The 17,919-nt window shown below is 41.5% G+C and overlaps 1 protein-coding gene across 1 annotated transcript in view; it reads left to right on the top strand.

Moving 5' to 3' along the window:
• Positions 1–17,919, top strand: part of PCDHAC2 (protocadherin alpha subfamily C, 2) — a gene marked incomplete at its 3' end in the record, with an annotated part of 41,875 nt that overhangs the window by 10,619 nt on the left and 13,337 nt on the right. Inside the window, exons 2-3 of the mRNA XM_039225285.1 lie at positions 2,059–2,117; positions 4,836–4,924. Coding sequence (XP_039081216.1) covers positions 2,059–2,117; positions 4,836–4,924 — 148 coding nt within the window. The remainder of the gene's footprint in view (positions 1–2,058; positions 2,118–4,835; positions 4,925–17,919) is intronic.

The following is a 17,919-nucleotide window of genomic DNA, read 5'->3' as shown; positions in this document are numbered from 1 at the left end:
CATGACAAATTGTCGTTGAGGAAGTGACTAAGTGAACTGAGTTCCTTGGTCAGTCCCACTAGAATTGTGCCTTTCAGCAGAATGAGTTGGTGCTTTCAATGCAGAGATCAAGTTGCAGCAGTTTTCATCACGAATGTTACCCAATCATAACAAAATTGGCAACATTTACTTAACAGGTGTCCAGTGTTTTACTGAAAGAAGGTTCTCACAGCTGATACTAGTGCTGCTGATGGTAAGGGAAGAGATGATGGTGATTTGATTAACAAAAATAGTTCAGTCATATTTCCAGGTTTACAAAAAGGTTTTGCAAATAGTTTCTCTTTTGATTCTCTCCAAAAATGGGAACAATTTCATTTGATCTGTACAGTTTTATGCTACTTTACACGGAGTATCCGTAGTATTCTGTGAACTGAAAAACCAAGGATGAAGCAGGTTGCATATTCACATCTTGCCAGCGAAGTGGAAAGGAGGGAGGGTAGTTAGTGTGTGGGGACATTTGAGGAAAAGTATCCTAGAGCTGTAGCTTTCCCTGGGCCTTGACTTCGGCTAACTCTCTGAATACCGTCTAACCACCCCAAAGTCTGTCTGCAAGTTGAGAGGCTGATCACTACTTTCCTAGGAGTTGTGAAAAAGTGTGTTTATGAAATACTCTGTATCCTTTGAATAAACTATAAAAACGACATGGACAAGAATTATTGACATTTTGAAATAGTTTATTGGTATTTCTGTGGCTTTGTGCCTATGAAATATGATAATTATAATTCAGACGAAAATACAGAATACAACCTCCATCTCTTAATCTTTCTGCTCAAATAGTCCTCAGTATTCAGTGATAGGGCCATGAAAATGCATTGAGAGGAAAATCTAGCACAGGTTTTTTTTAATAATACACTTTTTTCCTAATAAATACAAGATAGTGGGGTGCCTGGGTGGCTTAGTTGGTTCAGTGTCCGACTTTGGCTCAGGTCATGATCTCATGGTTTGTGGGTTCAAGCCCTGCGTTGGGCTTTGTGCTGTCAGCTCAGAGTCTGAAACCTGCTTCAGATTCTGTGTCTCCTTCTCTCTCTGCCCCTCCCCTGCTTGCACTCCTCTCTCTCTCTCAAAAATAAATAAACAGTAAAAAAATGGAAAAAAAAAACCCCAAGATAGTGACAGTGGTCCCCGTTCTGTCCCCTGTGATTCCTGAGTGGCTTCCTCAAACAGTCTTTGGGGACCTGTATGTTCTTTTTTGTCCACTCTACTTTGAATTGACAGTTTGTAGACAGAGGGCAACAGATCTTTCTAATACATAGGTGGTGCAGAGTGAGTGAGTTCTTCTTGGGTTTCAGCTACTCCCTGTTAAACAATCAGAGCTTGGTGAACAGTAATTGAGTGAGGAGGCAAAGCACTCAGAAAAGCATGGAGTGAGTGCAATTTTATGAAAAGGATTATGTAGCAAAACAAGGTCAGTATCCCGTGGTGGTTTGTTTTCCTCTCCCGTTTGTATTCCTCTTCAGCCAGCAGAAGAAGCAGTTATCAGTTGCAGGCATTATGACTGGGCACATCCATCCTGGGTCAGACATGCTGCAGTCTGCAAAGCCAGCAGCAGATTGCAGTCCTCTGCAGTCCGGCCAGACCAGCAGAACTTGTGTAGTTGTGCACTCTGTTTTAGCTAGAATACCAAATTGGAGATGTTCCCTTAATGAGGCATTTGAGGGCAAAAACAATGAAAGCTTTCCCTGTCTCAAAATAGACTGCCCTCCCCCTGTTGCTGCTTTAGGAACATAGACCTGTTTTGAGCAAGGCAAAGCCACAGCTGGTCCTCACAGCATCATTAAATCTAGTCTTCCATGATATGTAGTCTTTGCAAGGACCCTGATGAGCTAATTTTCTCATGAAGTGCTATATATATGAGTATCATTGTAGAGTCTCACATAAAATGGCTCCTTCAATGTTTTTTTCAGATACATGGAAATATTTAAGAAACAACTAATCAATCACTGTGAGATCATTGTGCTTTTTGTTTGTTTGTTTGTTTGTTTTGCCTTATTAACAAAACCTCCCTTTGTGATTTTGCAGCCCCGACAGCCCAACCCAGACTGGCGTTACTCTGCTTCTCTAAGAGCAGGAATGCACAGGTTTGTGTTTCCTTCCTTTATATCAATCAGAAGAACTTTAACTTTGTATGTCTCAGACAAATTATGTGTGTAAGGACTGGAAACTGCTGTTTAGAAGCTTTAGATACTTTTACATGGGAACACATTTACTTTTGTCTCCTCAAGTACTGGCAAATAAGTCTCTTGCAAAATTACAGAGACAGGATGCTGTATATGTTCTCTTATCAAAATTTCTATAAGAAAATAATGACAACTTCCTTCATCCCTTCTCCACCTGTGCTTTCTTTCCCTCCCTTAGAAATTATAATGAACACTAATGTTTTGGCCTGGAATATATGTACACGTTGTCTACCTTGGTTTGTTATCACACAGTGACTCTTACATCGTAACAACCACAATAATCGTCTGTTTTTCTTGTTCATGTTCACCCATATTAGAATTTCCTTATCTTTTCCATCTTGTTACTCTTTTGTTTCCATCAATGGCCATGTGAAAGGATGAGCCATGTGAAAGGCCTTTATTGAATATCTGGAGACCCAATCTAGCTTATTTCAAATTAATCTAGAGTAATAGCATTACTCTAAGACTCAGATTAATATAATTTTGCTTTCTCTACTTTGTCTCTGTGACAGTAATTGATTAACTACCATTATTCCCAGAGCCAATTTAATGCCATAGGGCCAAAAAAAAGATTCTCTATGTTTGAATGTCTTTGGAAACCAAGAAACCAAAATAATCAACACACACCAAAGGGATTTAGTTTTAAAGAAGGAATAAATGCTAAACTTAAGCCCCTCAAAATGTGTGGGCAACCCTTAAGTAAATCTTTACCAAACCTAGATCGATTTTCTAAAGAGAGAGCTCACAAAGTATGTGTTAATGAAAAATTAGTTTTAAACCCCTTTAAAAATGCATTAAAGTAAAATAAATTAACACATTCTCAAGCATTACATTACAAGTCGAGCAGAAATCATTATAATGGGTGCCGTGTCTGAACAAGAAGCCATCATTGAAGGGCTGCAGATCGGTAGCTGGCATGGCGAGATGTCACTTTGGAACCGGGTCACAATTTTAGCCCAGAAACACTTATGCAGACACCAGGACACAAGGTATCGGAACGATTCTTTCTATTTGTTAGTGACCAGCTATGCTTTGGCCTGCATCTAAGCTGTCGTTGCAGAAGCATACAGGAGGAGAAAGCATGGTTTACAGTACCAGCTTCTTCGCTCCCAGTTGAATCAGTACTTTACTTGAAAAGTACCAAAGCCATGAGATGCACCTTAAAAACTACATTTCAAATAAAACCCTAAAACATTATCACTTCCTTAATTCTATTTTTCAAGTGGGGAAGAAAAAAAGCCAAATGTCCTCCTATTCAGATTTCAATTAAGATATTATGAGATATAAGTAGGATAAGAAATGTAATAAAAATGGAAGCTAAATGTAATTTATTCCCCACAGTATACTGAGCATGTATTAGAGCTGCAGTCTTAAAGAATTCTTCTCTTTTTTTACACATATGCTTGGCTTCTTGGCAGTTCCAGCCTCTGACATCACGTAACAGTATCTTTGGAAATTCTGCCTTGAGCTGAGCTGGTTCCCAGGTAGTTACATCTTCAGAATGAGTCTGATTGAGCCCATATAATTTGCTGGTAGAATTCAGGAACAAATGAAGGATATTACTATTTGGAAAAAAGAGAGTATTCTAGGATAAAGATGGAGGGCAGAATAACAATAGGGCAGAGCTTAATGAGTAAATTTCTATTAGATATGTTATTCAAAGTCAGAGAGTGAGAAGATATTCAATTTATAGATGGGCTTCCCCCACAATAATTCAAGATTGTCTGCTCTGCTGCCTCACAAAACCCCTCAGGCAGTAGTATAAGTTTTGTCTTACAAACTTAATTTGCAAGATGAACCAATGTCTGTTTTAAAATAATCCTCTAATTCTGGTGAGGATGTTCTTAGATGATGTTTACTTTTAGGGTCCCCATTTGTTCCTTCATCCATCTGACAAATACATGAGGGTCTCCTATGTGCTGGCATTAGACATATATCAATGAATATGTATGAGTGCTAAATCCTTAATAGCTTATATTCTATCTCTGCTTACCTCTAAGGGAGTCCCACTTTATGCTTCACTACCTGTAATATTTCATACTGAATTGATCTCTTCTGAATTGGGATCTGTGAGTGGTAATGATAGGCTTCCTCAAGTCTCAGGAAATGTAGGGCAGGTTGTCTGTGAGTAAAAGATACAGAAAGAGTAAAAGAGAAAATAAAGTCAAGAAGTAATTGGGTAGCTAAACGGGAATAATGCTACAGTTACCGGCAAATAATTTTTGTGTATTTTCGTCCTTGCTCTAGAGAACCCAGTAACAAGTGAATCGGCAAGAGAGGCCTGGAGCTTCTGGGAAAAAGCTCTCTTTCTCTGCTTCAGCATGAAGATGTTAAAATGGCATTAGCCCTCTGATGAGCTTCCTGTTAGATTTAGTGAACGCCATGTGGCGTTGATGACGACCAAAATTGTCATAAAGATAAAACATGTTTATTGCCTGAATGGTATAGCAAGCAGCACATTGGCAGGGTTTTATGCAAAGTACCCGCTCAGCAGTAATTGCTGCAGTTCAAGTATGAGTAGAATGTGTTGGCGGCGATCTATGTGCTTCCTGTGGGTGGAAGGAGATCTGGAGAGGCATTTATGGTCTAACCATGATTTGGATCTGTGTGTTTACTTAGCTCTGTGCACCTAGAGGAGGCTGGCATTCTACGGGCTGGGCCAGGGGGGCCTGATCAGCAGTGGCCAACGGTATCCAGTGCAACACCAGGTAAAGACCAAAGTCTCTCTCTTCTTGCTTGGGTTCTAGAAAGCAATCTGATGGTCTGTTTTTTCAAGACCAGGAATGTTAATGGTTCTCTTTTTAGTGTTTCTTCTTTTCCTTATATGGATGACATACTTATATGTATATATGATTATTTTAATTTTCTACTTCATGTTCTTCAAGAATTGAAAACAGATAAAAGTGTGTGTGTGTGTGTGTGTGTGTGTGTTTAGCTCTTTTGTAAAATAACAAAGCATCTTTCTTTTCTTTTTTTTTTTAAAGGGATAATCCCATCTTTTTTTTTTTTTTTTTAATTTTTATTTATTTCTAGGAGAGAGAGAGACAGCGTGAGCCGGGGAAGGTCAGAGAGAGAGGGAGATACAGACTCTGAAATAGGCTCCGGGCTCTGAGCTGGCAGTCAGCACAGAGCCCGACGCGGGGCTCAAACCCAAGAACCACAAGACCATGACCTAAGTGAAAGTCGGATGCTTAACCGACTAAGCCACCCAGGCGCCCCACCAAGCATCTTTCTTTAGTTTTTTAAGTTCATTTATTTATTTTGGGGAGGGGAGAGAGTGGGGGGAAGGGGCAGAGAGAGAGAGAGTGAGAATCCCAAGCAGGCTCCATGCTGCCAGTGCAGAGCCTGACATGGGGCTTGAATTCATAAAACCATGAGATCAAGACCTGAGCCTAAACCAAGAGTCAGATGCTTAATTGACTGAGTCGCCTACATGCCCCAAACCAGCATCCTTCAAATACTTAGGCTATCTGAGACACACACAAAAGATCTGGTGGCCTTATACACAGAGATGACACTGTTAAGCAAAGATCTTTTGATTGAAGACAGTGGAAACCCATTCAAAGTGGTAAGCAAAAGGCAGATACATAGATACATAAACAGATACATAGATGGAATGGAGTTTCTCACGAAAGTGGAAAGTTATGAAAACCAAGGCACCACTCTCTTTGACTTCAAATTAAAGTCAGATCTGTTTCTTTCTGCACATCTTTATCACTCTGCAGACTGACTTTTACTGCCTTGACATGGACATTTCCAGACATGAACACCTCACAGTGTCTTAGTTCAGAGGACCAATGGAGACTGATTCCTAATCTAAACTTTCAGGAAAGAGAATCTGTCAGGTCGGATCAAGAACCCAGTGGCTGGGTGAGCCCAGACAAATTGCTTAAACTCATGTTTCCTTAGTTTCCTTATTCTTGCCCAATCACTAAAGCAATATCATATAATAAAAACATGGCTTTGGAGGTCCATCCCTGTGGTAGTTTTCAGAAAAGAAGTATTACAGAGACTGCAAATGGTGTCCATCATAATCCTCTATTAATAGAACATGATGATGATAATAGTTACTAATTATTGAGCCATAATCAACTCAGACACTGGGCCAAGCACATTATATATGGGATCTCATTTATTCCCCATGACAATTTTGCAAGGGATTTATTATATCTATATTACATGTGAGAAACTGGAGACATCAAGAAACATACCCAGGTTCATACAGTATTGTAAGTGACAGAAGTACGATTCAAACCTACGTGTGTCTAGCTCCAAATCCGAGTGTACCTAGCACTTATATTCATGCCATGGCTGGCTTGTAAGAGTCTATCCAAATTCAAATACATAATAGATACATTACAGATGACATAAGTGTGTGTGTGAAACATTCTTGCCAAAAATAATCAGGTGCCGTTCAAATGATTAGGCTATCCAAATAACATGTGCAGCAAAGGGCCCATTTTTGCTGGCAATTCTAAGGGCTTTCATTGATTCTAATCAGCCAGCATTTGCTATTTATGAATGCTGCATGATTCAACTAAAAGTCACATTTGTCAAAAAAAAAAAAAAACCCACAAAAAAACAAAAAACAAACGCACAAGTTAAAGCAATTCATTAGAGAGTTAATATTGCCAGATGGCAAGGAGAAGAACATAAAATAGTTCATTGACAAATCTGCAACCTCAATGCCAGCGGTGAAGTGAAGAAGGGGCTTTGGGCTGCCAAGTATAGCAGGATAGGAGGCATCTGCCTTGGTAAGAACGCTGCTGTGAAAGCAGCCACAACCTTGCCCTGCTCACCTGTCTTCAGTTCAGGGCTTTTCTTGTTCCCACAGAGGCTTTGCAGGTTGGTCTAGGTCTAAGGTTGAATACATTATCCCTTTGTTGATGATGCTAATGGGTGTGTTTTCCTAGGCAAATATGCATTAGGAACTGTCTGCTGATTATTTCATCTGTAGCTGGCCCAGGTCTCTACTTCAGATTTAAAAGAATGTTAGGAACCCATCTTCTTTAGGGAAGGTAGGGAAGGAGTCCCATTGTTCCCCTTCCTGAGTGTCCCAACCCCTCCTGTCTCATCCCTTCTGTCCAGGACTGTGCCTGACTTGAGACCCAGTCCTCATGGACTGAGCTGGACAGACCTTCCATCTCCCCAGTACTCTATGGGTGACCTAGCCATACTTCTCAACATACCTCCTCACCAGGGATATTAAGTTAAAAGGAGGCCCTTCTGCCTTCCGTTCTGTCCTTTTGACACTTCCGCAAAACACCTTCTGCACTATTAGTAGAGAATATGATATAAGGATTAAGATTATGATTTGGAGGGGCACCTGGTGGCTCAGTCTGTTAACCGTCTGACTTCGGCTCAGGTCATGATCTTACAGTTTGTGGGTTCGAGCCTAATGTTGGGCTCTGTGCTGACAGCCAGCTCAGAGCCTGGAACCTGTTTCAGATTCTGTATCTTCCTCTCTCTCTGACCCTCCCCTGCTCACACTGTGTCTCTCTCAGAAATAAATAAAACATTAAGAAAAAAATATTATGATTTGGAGTAAGATCTGAATTGAATTGCAATTCCAGACTTGCTGGGTGAGCATAAGCAAATTGCTTAAATTCATGTTTTCCTAAGTACCCCCACCTGTAAATTGGATATAATAATAATACCTATCTTAGTGAGTTGCCATGATAATTAAAGAAGAACAAAAGAGCTGAATGTAGTGCTTGACATATAATATTACTAAATGCCTAATTTTCTTATTCCTTTTTTTCTGGGATAGTTTCATTTTGGGCAATCTATGATGTGGCTTTGGCTGATAACCTGATGGCCAGAATTCAGTAGTTCTCATTTCTGGGTCCCATTACAGACCCTCTACAGCTGTCTGGATCATCCTGACATCTGTATAGTCCACACACTCTCCCCATCACCCTCCCCACCAACCCCAGCTGCCCTTCTAGAAATGGAATGAGGAGGCTATATTAGTTCTGCCCAAAGCAAAGGAAAATGCTTCAAAAAAAACTTGGTTGTTTCCAGTCCCAAGGAGAGCCTGCCTTTCTTTGAGTCTGTTGCCCCTTAGTTCTTCATGATGAAGGTGCAGTTGCTTCCAGAAGGCTTCCTTCTGTTGCCTGAGTCTCCTTACACTTGTGTCTGATACCCTCTCATGAACCAGTACCTTCTCACACCTAAAATAGTTGCAGCCAGTCACAGAGAGAGACAGAGCAGGACGCCTGCTGTGCACTAATCCTCATTCACACATCTTCCAGGAAGTTGTTTTTCCTCCATTGATGAATTCTTTTGCTTTGTCACTAAACTGTTCATTTATCTTCACAGTCCACAAAAAACTGGCATAGGATGTCATGTTCTGAAAGGATCAATGGGGACATCACCAGGTGACGTTTCCTGCAGGATAAACAAGTCAGGCATTAAATCGGTTAATCCTGATGACTGGCCCCGTTCTCCCACCTCGCCTCTGTGTAAACTGACCTGGCCTAAGGGCTTCTTCTTAGCCGCACCCAGTGAGAGTGAGCAGAGAAAGAAAGTGGGCTGAGGAGGGAGAGCCAGGCATCCAGTTACAGCTTCTTCAGAGGAAGGAATGTATTTGGGGGGAGGGGAATTAAAGGGCCAGTCATTCACAATTACAACTCTCACTTTCTCAGTGTGAATGTTCTGAGGAGGTTTTAATGAGTGCCCCAGTGTGATCAGTTCCCAGAGGGAATCCCAACAGGTTATAAAAAGACTTGCCCCTGCCTTTGAGAGAGCTGGTCAGGCTTCAGGGCACCAGGAGGCTTTGCTCCCTTCTACCAGTCCTTCTGGGGCCCCTCTTTCTACATTTCATTACCTAAGGCAACAGTAAATTGTTTCTGGAGTGGGAGATACTATTTTCAAAAGAGCTCAGGGAATTCCAAAATACACAGCCACTGCCAAACATAACACTATAGTTTGTCAGGGAAGACCCTAGGGGATCTGGGACTAAGAAGTAAAAGATTACTTAGGCAGATGAGGTGACTAAGGCAGTGAGGCCTAGAGGACCTCTCAGTTTTTTTTTTAATTTTTAATTTTTTAAAATTTATTTCTAGGAGAGAGAGAGACAGCGTGAGCAGGGGAGGGCCAGAGAGAAAGGGTGTCACAGACTGAAACAGGCTCCAGGCTCTGAGCTGTCAGCACAGAGCCTGACGTGGGGCTCGAACCCACGAACCGCGAGATCATGACCTAAGTGAAAGTCGGACGCTTAACCCACTAAGCCACCCAGGCGCCTCCAAGGACCTCTCAGTTTTGAGGGACCAGACAGTGGCTCTCAAAAGATGATACTTGAAGCAGCCGCACTAACAACTGCTACTGAAACAGTAATTCTCAGAGTGGGGCCCAGAAATCTGTGTTTTAACAAGCCCTCTATGTAATCCCGATGTACCCCAAAGTTTAAGAACTGGTCTACGAGAGTAGACATCGAGAGTAAATGTTCCTGGGGTTGTCATATCTTTGGAGGCTCAGAAATCATGCCTGGAAGGCATCTACTTATGATCCTTGCAGGAAGCAGGAAGCCTTTCCCTATATATCAGAGAGAAGACCACTAAGAACTCAGGCTCTGGGTCAGAGTAACCCTCCTTTGAATCTTAGCCCTGCCATTCAGCAGTTCTGAGTCCCCTCTTTAACTTTTCTGGTTCCTGGTTTCTTTCTCTGTAAAATGAAGATAATAGTAGTATCCACTTAATAAGGTGGTTACAAGAATTAAATGAGATAATACATGCATATTACACAGCTTAGAGGACAATGTTTAGTAAATGGTAGCTATTTTAGTGGTTTTTCAAGGTAGGATCTATCTTTCACATTCAGAATTTAGGTCTGAGTTGTTCTGAGTTGTCTCGGGGGGGAAGACTCTATTATAGAGATTTTTCTCAAAGTGCCTGTTTTTTGTGTCCTTGGGGGATTGTTTTTGCCCTGCTTTGCCATGCCTCTTTACTCTGTCATAGATGGACACAGTTTATGTGCCCTAGTTTTATGGTGGGGGGGATTCATGCTTTTATTTGTTTTAGGATTTCTACCTCTCCGACAAAATCACTTTCCATGAAGGGGCTTTATGTAGACTCTATCTCTGATTCTTCCTCAGAAAGAAGCCATAATCTTTAAGGTTTTTGGAATCCATTTAGGAGGACTGCCAAAATGAATTTTTCCACTTCATGAGTGAGGGCAGCCTCAGGCCTTGTTTGAGAATTTAGAAAGCCTGCTGTTCCACTAACCTGCTCACCCTCAACTTCTGCTGTTGTCATGGTGATGACAGCCCTGGGAGGTGTGTACAGATCCTTATTAGGAAACAAAATGAGGTCAGCCATCTATGTGTGCGGGGCAGCTCCCTCCTCAGCATCCTGCATTCTCACCTGTATCTCAGGGCCAGAGTGCCAGCCTGGCTTAGAGGTCTCTAGCTGAGGAATGCAAGTCCTTGTGAGATGCACTGGTACTTTCTGGGGGATTGGGGTTCATCACGTCTGCTGGAGTTCTCTGTGTAGCTTCTGTGGTGTGTTCCGACCTGGCCTGGAGGGAGGGAGCAAGGCAGTGTGGGAAGGTGAATTAGAATCCTCTGTCTAGGAGAAGCTATGACACTTGTCTTTACTGGCTTCGTTCATTCACCTTCATCTCTTTCTTAAAAGAACACTCTGTACCTTCTCTTTTTAATGGTCATGTAAATAAAAAACTAGAGTGAAGACTTCCTTGTTTTTCTGAAGTTAAACATTTCTGTTTAATAAATAGATTCTGAGATGTTCTTTCCTTCTACTTTTCTCATTTTTTTCTATACCTTTTCCCCCAGGATTGGTTAATCCTGGGCAGAATCCAGTCAGGATTGGGACCATGATACATAATAAATTTCTTCTTTAAAAGTGGCCCAAAACAGAGTTCATGTGTTTCCTGAAAATCCAGGCCCGTGTGCACACCAATGTATGCTCCTGGGCATACCTTTTATTTATTTATTTATAATTTCTTTTAACGTTTATTTATTTTGAGAGAGAGACAGAGCGTGAGCAAGGGAGGGGCAGAGAGAGAGGGAGACACAGAATGTGAAGCAGGCTCCAGGCTCTGAGCTGTCAGCACAGAACCTAATGCGGGGCTCAAACCCATGAGCAAGATCAGAACCTGAGCCAAAGTCAGCCGCTCAACCGACTGAGCCACCCAGGTGCCCCTGGGCATACCTTTTAGAGAGTAGAGTGAGGAGAGAAGAGCAGCAAGAACTGTTCCCTTAGGCTACAGTTTTCTTCACATCCGACAGATGCAGAGAAGCAGCTAATGCGGGGTCAGGAAATGGATACTCATTATAGTTCCTTAGGTTATCACTGATCCACTTAATGTGTCACTAGAGCATACAGTCTGGCCCCTGAAAACTTCATCATGAGCAACAACTTTTGAATAATGTCTTAGGAAAATAATATACTTTTATCCTTCCTTGCTTAAGAGTGTTGCATGGGACAAGAGAGTTTCCAAAGTACCTTCTCTTCTAGTTTTGTCTACACACCATACTTTGTAGGTAAATTTTTAAGTGCCTTATCAAAAGGGAAATTCAGGTTTCTACTGGGAAGAAGGATCAAGGAAGCAGGGTGAGGGGGAAGTCACCAAGGCTACCACCTGACTTGGTTCAAAGAGTCAAGCTACCTGTGTAGCCTGAGAGCTCTGTGGCAAAGTCAAAGTGGAGGGTTAGAGTCTATGCTTCATTTTGGGGGAAAAAAGGCTTGGATTGTTTGGAATTGCTTGGACCCCCTCCCTGGGAGATGTTTAGACAAAAAAGACCTACTTAAAATCAGAGTTGAGGGCAAAGGAGAAGTAATGGCTTGTAATTACTTTAAGATTTGCAGTTCCAGCAAGCGTTGCCTTAAGCCTCACTGATTCTAGTAAACTAGAAGTGAGAGCCTGTCCCCAGCAATAACAAGGGTCTTTAATGACAAGTATTTTCAGAGAAACTCAGCACAGATTCCAAAAGGACTTGAAAAGTTTATTTTCACAGAGGCAGTCAGCTTTGAATTGAGAAGGTCATTGCCTAATCTGGAGAAACATATTCAGGTCAAACGCTGGCTAGAACCTTTGGGGTCTCTAGGAAAAGGTCATAAGAAAGTTCATTGCCAGGAGACCTGGGCTTGAGCATGTGGACTGCAGAAAAGCCTCTTCTGCCTCTGCACTTGAGTATATTACCAACAGTTGAAAAAAGGAGAGGGTGCAAAGATCAGTGTCATTCTGCTCTTATCTCAAAGAGACTAAGAGTTTCCTCACCAATAGCCCTGACTGCCAGGTGAGTGGGCTAGGTGAAGAATGGGAGAAGGCAGTCCTGAAGATGACAGTTACAAAAGAAATAAAGGGGAAATGGAGTACACTTGAAACTAATATAACACTGTATGTTAACTATATGGGAATTAAAATAAACACTTCATAAATTTTTTTAAAAAGGATGTTTGTACCAGTATGGAAACGGAAAATTGAGAGCTTTGTAGAAGTAATTCTTACAGATGTAGCTTTAGAAGGTTAGGGTACAAAAAGTAACTTTTAGGAACCAAATTTTTATCCACAAGAAAACAAAGATGATAGAAGCTTATTTTTTTTTCTTGTTTTATTTATTTTTGTGTGAGAGAGAGAGAGAGTGGATATGAGCAGGGGAGGGTCAGAGAAAGAGGGAGACACAGAATCCAAAGACAGGCTCCAGGCTCTAAGCTGTCAGCACAGAGCCCGACATGGGGCTTGAACCCACGAACCGTGAGGTCATGACCTGAGCTGAAGCCAGATGCTCAACCAACTGAGCCACCCAGGCACCCCGATAAGAAGCTTATTGTTACTAGAGTTGTGGCTCTTGACTGCTGAGTCCCAAGCAGTATACCTGGGCCTCTAGATTACAGCTGCCAGTGAATGCAATAAACAACAAACAAACTTAAAAATTCAAGAAAGTTTGAACAAACAAGTTTGTTGTTGATGGTCCCAGAAAGTCTGGCAGTTTGTGCTTACGTCCAACATTGGACCAATCCAGTGTTCAGAGCTGTTGCTCTGGACAGCATCATGGGCCAAGCTGAGTAGCGAGGTGACATTTCCCAAGTTGTCTCTTTTGTGTTTTTTGACTCTGAACTATAGATATTATCTTACCCAAAAACACATGTGTCACATCTCTCTTCCCATAATCCTCTAGGGTGACTCAAAGGTCTGTAGCAAGGCTAGAAGCCTCAGCCTATATGAATGGTTTGCATTAGATACACACCACACTTCATGTCAGAGAGTTTTGGGGTGATAAGGGTATCACCATGTGTGTAAACAGCCCTGAGGTAGACACTTTTGAGCCTGTCAGATTGGTTCTATGTTTGATGATGAGCCATGGAATACAGAAACCTATTAGCAAGGAAGCATGTATGTTGAGGAGATGGTCTTTGTTGTTGAAGCTTCAAAGTCTATAAATCCAGTTCTGTTGCCCTCCTGTTGTACAAATAGCCTTTTAGAACAAGAGAAAGGAAGACTTAATAGTAGTTATTATTTAGTGAAACTGTGATAAGTACTTTACATTCATTGCATATCTAAGCAAGAGAGAAACTTGTTATTCCCATGTTTTAGATAATGAAATTGAGACTCATAGGAATTAAATGACTTCCACATGTTCATACACCTAGTGTTTTTTGCTCCCTATTATCCCAAGTGTCAAGCAAGGTGCCTAGCACATGGTGATGCTTAATATTTGTTGACTCATTAATGAATATAGTGGCAAAGGCAATATTTGAACCCATGTCTGCCTGCTGCTGAACTCTGTGTACTTAATTAACACACTACTGATACTTTGTCCCACTTGCCAGCTGAAGGGAATAGTTTGATAACTTGGAGAGGACTATTCATTCTCTGAGTTGCAGGCTGAGTGTGGGGTCTGTATTAGTTTCTGATTACTATTACAACAAGTTACCACAAACTTCAGGGCTTAAAGCAATGCAAATTTATTATCATACAATTAGGGAGGTCACAAGTTTCACTAGGCTAAAATCAAGGTGGATTCCTGTTACTATATAACAACTATCTACTGTCCTTCAGTTTCCAATAACATGCTCCTCATTTGCATTAGAGCTGTCACTGACAGCACTTTTAATGTCCATATTTGTACTAACAGTCTTTTCGTGACAATTTAGGTATTCCCTAAGATGATATGTTTTCTCTAATAAGCTCCTCACTTCTTTCTGAATCCTCTTAGCGTCTACTTTTCTGCTAGCAGTCTGTTCAAGGTAGGCACTTTATCTTATGCTTCTCAGAATTTTTCCAGTCTCTGCCCATTGCCCAATTCCAAAGCTACTTCAAGATTCTTAGTTATTTGTAACAGCAGAATCCCACTTCCAGGTACCAAAATCTGTATTCATTTCCCAAGGCAGCTGTACCAAATTGCCACATACTAGGTGGTTTAAGCCAATACAATTTTATTATCTCATAGTTCTGGAAATCAGAAGTCCAAAATGGGTTTCACTGAACTAAAATCAAGATGTCAGCAGGGCTCCATTCCTTCTGGAGGCTCTGGGACAGGATCTCTTTCCTCGCCTTTTCCAGCTTTTAGAGGCTGCCTGCATTTCTGGGCTCCTGGCTCCTTCATCTTCAAAGCCAACAGAATAGCATCTGCAAATCTCTCTCTGACTCTTGACTTTCCTGCCTCCCTCTTTGCCTTATAAGGACTCTTGTGATTACATAGCGTTTACCTGGATAATCCAGGATAATCTCGCTATCTCAACATCCTCAGTTTAATCGCATTTGCAAAGGCCCTCTTGTCTTGTAACATATAATATATTCACAGGCTCCAGGAATTAGGATATCAGAATCTTTGGGGGACCATTATCTGCAGAGGTGGCTGTGTGCATCTGTGTGTTGTAAACTTCAGTAGAGGCAAAGGCAAAATAAGGTGCACATTAGGACCATGAAGAGGTTGTAGTCAGAGTCAGTAGCCTTTGAAGGCTATTATTAACTGTCAGAACTTTGGTGGAGACTAATTAATCACTTTCTTTTCCCTCCAAGTCTTAAGTAATTAAGAATAGATGCAAGGAGCCAACTGAGGGACCAAAGTTCAGAATCAGATTACTTGTAATTGGTAAAGATGGTCTGGAGAATATGACAGGGCCTCTAAGCTCCTACATATAAGGGAAGAAAATCAAGAATGGCAGACCTCTGCCTTGGTGAGGAGGGGGAACTATCCTGGCTCGATTACCAAACAGAGTGAGAGCAGATAATGAAAAGAGTTAGAGAAGAGATATATCATGAAAAAACAGTGTCTGTTAGTGCCAGCTTAACCAATCAAAAAGAGTGATCCCTTTGAAATATGACTTATGATAATCTCCCCAATTAGACAAGCAGCTTTTCTTTCCTGGGAAGAGTAAGTATGGAAATGGTGCCAAAGGTGAGAGCCCCCTTCCTAACCCATTCCCCGAGGATGAAAGTATTGGTGTCTGGGTATCTCTTTTCTATGGGCAGAGGTGGAAATGTGGAGACAGAAGGCAGATGGTACATTGTTATATTAAAGGCTAAGAGATTTTGTTCTATCCCAGGCTTAAGAGTATTTTTCTAACAATTAGAGAGCATCAGGAGAGGACAGAACTCCTTGGATCCCCACAGCCTGATCTGGAAAGAGTCAATTAAATGGCATGATAACCAGTGGAAAAGTCACTGTCCCCAGGGTGATGCCAGGAGATAGGGATATTGTATATTGCCTGCTCTGTGTATGCATCTAGAATCTGTGTCTAGGTGAAAGCAGATTAAAACATATATCCAGGACTGCCTTGAAGAAGAAAGTAGAGCCTGATTGGTGTGTAGGTGTGTGTTGGGGGTTGTGGGCAGTGTCGGGGAGGAGATACTTCAGCCAGTATATTCACTTGCTTTTCCTGAATGTGACGTCCTATGTCAGGGGCAGGGGTCACAGTTGTTGCAGACCAAGCCTATGGATAAATAGAATGCAAGATTTATTTTTTTCTTTTTGCTTTTTTAGGCGCATTTTACATAACAGACCTATTCTCACACTAGCTACCTCCTTGAGATCCTAACAGGCCAGGCACCTCCAAAGCCTTCAGCCTCAGCACCCTCAGCAGCTCTCCCTGGAGACCAGATCACCTCCCATGAAAGTGATTAGGCATTTGACCCATGGCAGAACCTTCTTGGAGGCCAGCATCTCCTATAGGCTTCTTGTGTCACCAAGATGTTAATCCAACTGTTGTCCCTGCAGTCTGCAGTCAGTGGGGTTGTGTTTCGTCAACCAGCAGTGACAGGTCAGTTTCCCTCTATTGAACCAAGTATAAATTGATTCTAAATATTTGCTTTGGGGAAATTTCTGTAGGAAGAATGAGCGCTCTCTAAATCTAGGGATTTAGAGATATAAATTAGCTTCTTTTGTCTTATTTCATGCAGGGTTGCATCCCTGCATACTAACTCTTTAAATGGTGGTGATTTGAAGAGCACTAGGAAGATCCTCACAAAACCCACCTCACAGGCAGGTTCCTAGAGTTTCACCATTAACCACCACCACCACCAGCAGCATTCTCTTTTAAAATCCTTATTTGTTCAGGGCACTTGGGTGGCTCAGTAGGTTAAGTGTCTGGCCCTTGGTTTCAGTTCAGGTCATGATCTCAGGTCATGAGTTTGAGCCTTGTGTTGGGCTCTGTGCTGACAGTATGGAGCCTGCTTGGATTTTGTCTCCCTGTCTCTTTCCCCCTCTCCTGTTACTCTCTCTCTCTCTTTCTCAAAAAGAAATAAATTAAAAAACAAACTATTAAAAAATCATCTAAAAAAAAAAGAAAAATCCTCCTTCATTGAATCTCTCTCACACACACAAACACACACATACCAACACACCCATAAGAGAAGTATTAGAGTATCTTATTCAAAGGTAGGCTTTAATATAGAATTTGTTTGGAACCTTTTATATAATCATTGAACAAACATTAAGCACTTACTTAAAGCCAGTCTCTAGCCAAGGTGATGCCAAAATAATATTAGCACAATCCTGACCTCATAACTTAGTGGGGGAAGATAGAAATGTAAGGAAATAAGATGGAAATATTACAGTGTCCTGTGATAAGGACCATATAGTGTCATGCACAGGTAGGGCCAATGAGAGGGAAGGAAGCTGGGACAAACCACCAGAGCCTGTCAGTCCAGCATGGGATCCAGAGTCTATCTATATTGCAATCAATACAAACTCCATGTAAATGTAGTAAGCTAGTCCTCCTTTCCTGAGAGGGCCCAGACTCTCACCCAGTAACCATGAGTACTGAATGTTGTGGGAGCCCAGAACATGGAATTGGGGACTTAGGGGACCATCTCAGAGACTGTGACATTTGATACTGGGTATTGAAGGCTGGCATGTAAGATGTTGGAAGAAAGAGAATTCTGGTCAAAGGGAACCATACATGTAAAAATACCAAAAATCTGAAGTCTGTAATCTTGGTGAATAGAATAAATACACTTGATGGATGGAAGGGATAGAGGACTGTTGGGAAATGAGATCAGACAGACAGACAGAAGTTAGATTTTGTAAAGCCTTCAAAATCCTGCTAAAGAACTTGAAGTTTCATTTGTTGGTAGTGGAGAGCTACAAGGTTGGTTTGTTGGTTGGTTGGTTTTTAAGAAAGGTGGCTCTAAAAACATGGAAAGAGCCTAAGTGTCTGTCAACGGACAAATGGATCAAGAAGATGTGGTTTATCTATACCATGGAATACTACACGGCAATGAGAAAGAATGAAATCTG

This window comes from Hyaena hyaena, unplaced genomic scaffold (genome assembly GCF_003009895.1).
Source record: "Hyaena hyaena isolate Hyena2069 unplaced genomic scaffold, ASM300989v1 scaffold_2011, whole genome shotgun sequence".
NCBI lineage: Eukaryota > Metazoa > Chordata > Mammalia > Carnivora > Hyaenidae > Hyaena > Hyaena hyaena.
This window is presented reverse-complemented; position numbering and strand designations above follow the sequence as displayed.